Below are 1622 nucleotides of genomic sequence, written 5' to 3' on the forward strand. Positions count from 1 at the left end.
AAGGAGTAATTTTTATCATAATCTTTTAGTATTTAGTTTATTATTATTATTATATTTTAAATAAGTAAATAGAGGTTAAAAGTTGAAAGTATTTCTCAAATATATTTAATCCAATATCTTTTTTAATTAAGAATAGATACACAATATATATATATATATATATGTAACAGAGATGAGATTCAGTTGAACGAAAAAAAAACAATGGCAAGCAATGTTATATGGAAAGCGTTTAACTTTTGCTTCTCTAAATTCAAGTGCTTTCCCACCGTCGCCGCTCTTCCGCCGGCGCCGCCGCCGGCGTCCTCCGACGAAGGCCGAGCTATCTCCAAATCCGTCACATTTTCTTCCTCAGTCTCATCCTCCGGCGACGACAGCTCCGACTCCGACGACTTCTTCTGCGTCGTCGATTTCGTCTCCGCCGCCTTCGCTTCCCACCGCTTCTTCTGCTCCTCCCCCGGAAGCTCCAATTCCATCCTCGAACCGCCTCCTCCGGCGGCGGCGGTCGCCGGAGGCGTCGTGGTGCAGAAGTACTCGTCGGATCCGTACACCGATTTCAGAAAATCGATGGTGGAGATGATCCAATCTAGGGATTCCGGCGACGGCGATTGGGAATTTTTATTTGAGCTTTTATCGTGTTATTTAGCATTGAACCCTGAGCACACGCACAGGTTCATAATGGCTGCTTTTGCTGACGTCATCGCCGTCGCCGCCACGAGCGGCTGCCGGAAAAGTGGGCTCGAATTGCATTGATCAGAATTGGGGATTGGATTTAATTAATTCCTCGTTTGGTGTAATATTCGTAAGGTTTTGTGTAATTTAAAATGTTGGGTTCTTAAAAAGAATGTTTTTTATTTATTTTATTTTTTTTATGATGATTTTTATAGGAGAAATTTGTTCTTTTGTAACATAACGATTTGCTTGGAAATTTTACTACCTTCCTTCGAGCATCAGGGTCTGATTTAATGTTTATATTTGAATATTAATTATTATATAAAAATTATAGTATAAATTAAAAAAAATGATAAAAATATTTGTATTAGTGTCTTGTAATACTATTATAATGACGTTAATATAAAAATATTTTTAATGTTAAGTCAATAATGCAAAAGGTAAATGAAAACGTAAGAGTATTTAATAATAAGAAATGTGATTTGGAAAATTAAAAAAAATACAATTTTTTATTTTAAATTGTCCCAACTCAAAGTATTATTTGTATTAGAAATTATCATTAAATAAATACTCCTTCTGTCCCAAAGTATCCAATTTTTTCATTTTAGTCTATCTTATAACAAAGTATCAATTTCATTTTTTAGTAACTGTACTATTTACTTAACATTACAAATACTTATTACACAAATGTCATTATTTTTATATCACACAGTACTAATAAGGTTATTTTAATCATTTCGACTTTATTCATACTACATCCCAATCTAATACTAATATTTGTAAGACTCCGTGCAAAAAGCAAACGGATACATAATTATGGGACGAATAGAGTATCATACTTTCTCTGTACGGTTACATTTACTTTTAGATTCATTGTACTTTACATTAAAATATTTTTATATTTATATAATTTTTTTACAAATGTCATTATATTAGTATTATAAGACACTAAT

The 1622-nt window shown here is 33.0% G+C and overlaps 1 protein-coding gene across 1 annotated transcript; it reads left to right on the top strand.

Moving 5' to 3' along the window:
• The first annotated feature begins 201 nt into the window (after window positions 1-201).
• On the top strand, window positions 202-750 carry LOC127249037 (transcription repressor OFP12-like). The gene has a single exon (XM_051271629.1). It carries the CDS (start codon window positions 202-204, stop codon window positions 748-750), a length of 549 nt encoding a protein of 182 aa, XP_051127586.1.
• The last annotated feature ends 872 nt before the right edge of the window (window positions 751-1622 follow it).

Source organism: Andrographis paniculata, unplaced genomic scaffold (genome assembly GCF_009805555.1).
Source record: "Andrographis paniculata isolate CXL003 unplaced genomic scaffold, ASM980555v1 Contig35END, whole genome shotgun sequence".
Taxonomy (NCBI): domain Eukaryota; kingdom Viridiplantae; phylum Streptophyta; class Magnoliopsida; order Lamiales; family Acanthaceae; genus Andrographis; species Andrographis paniculata.

Bases quoted from the DNA above. Each gene is read 5' to 3' on its own strand.
- LOC127249037 (XM_051271629.1), top strand. From the start codon at position 202: ATGGCAAGCAATGTTATATGGAAAGCGTTTAACTTTTGCTTCTCTAAA.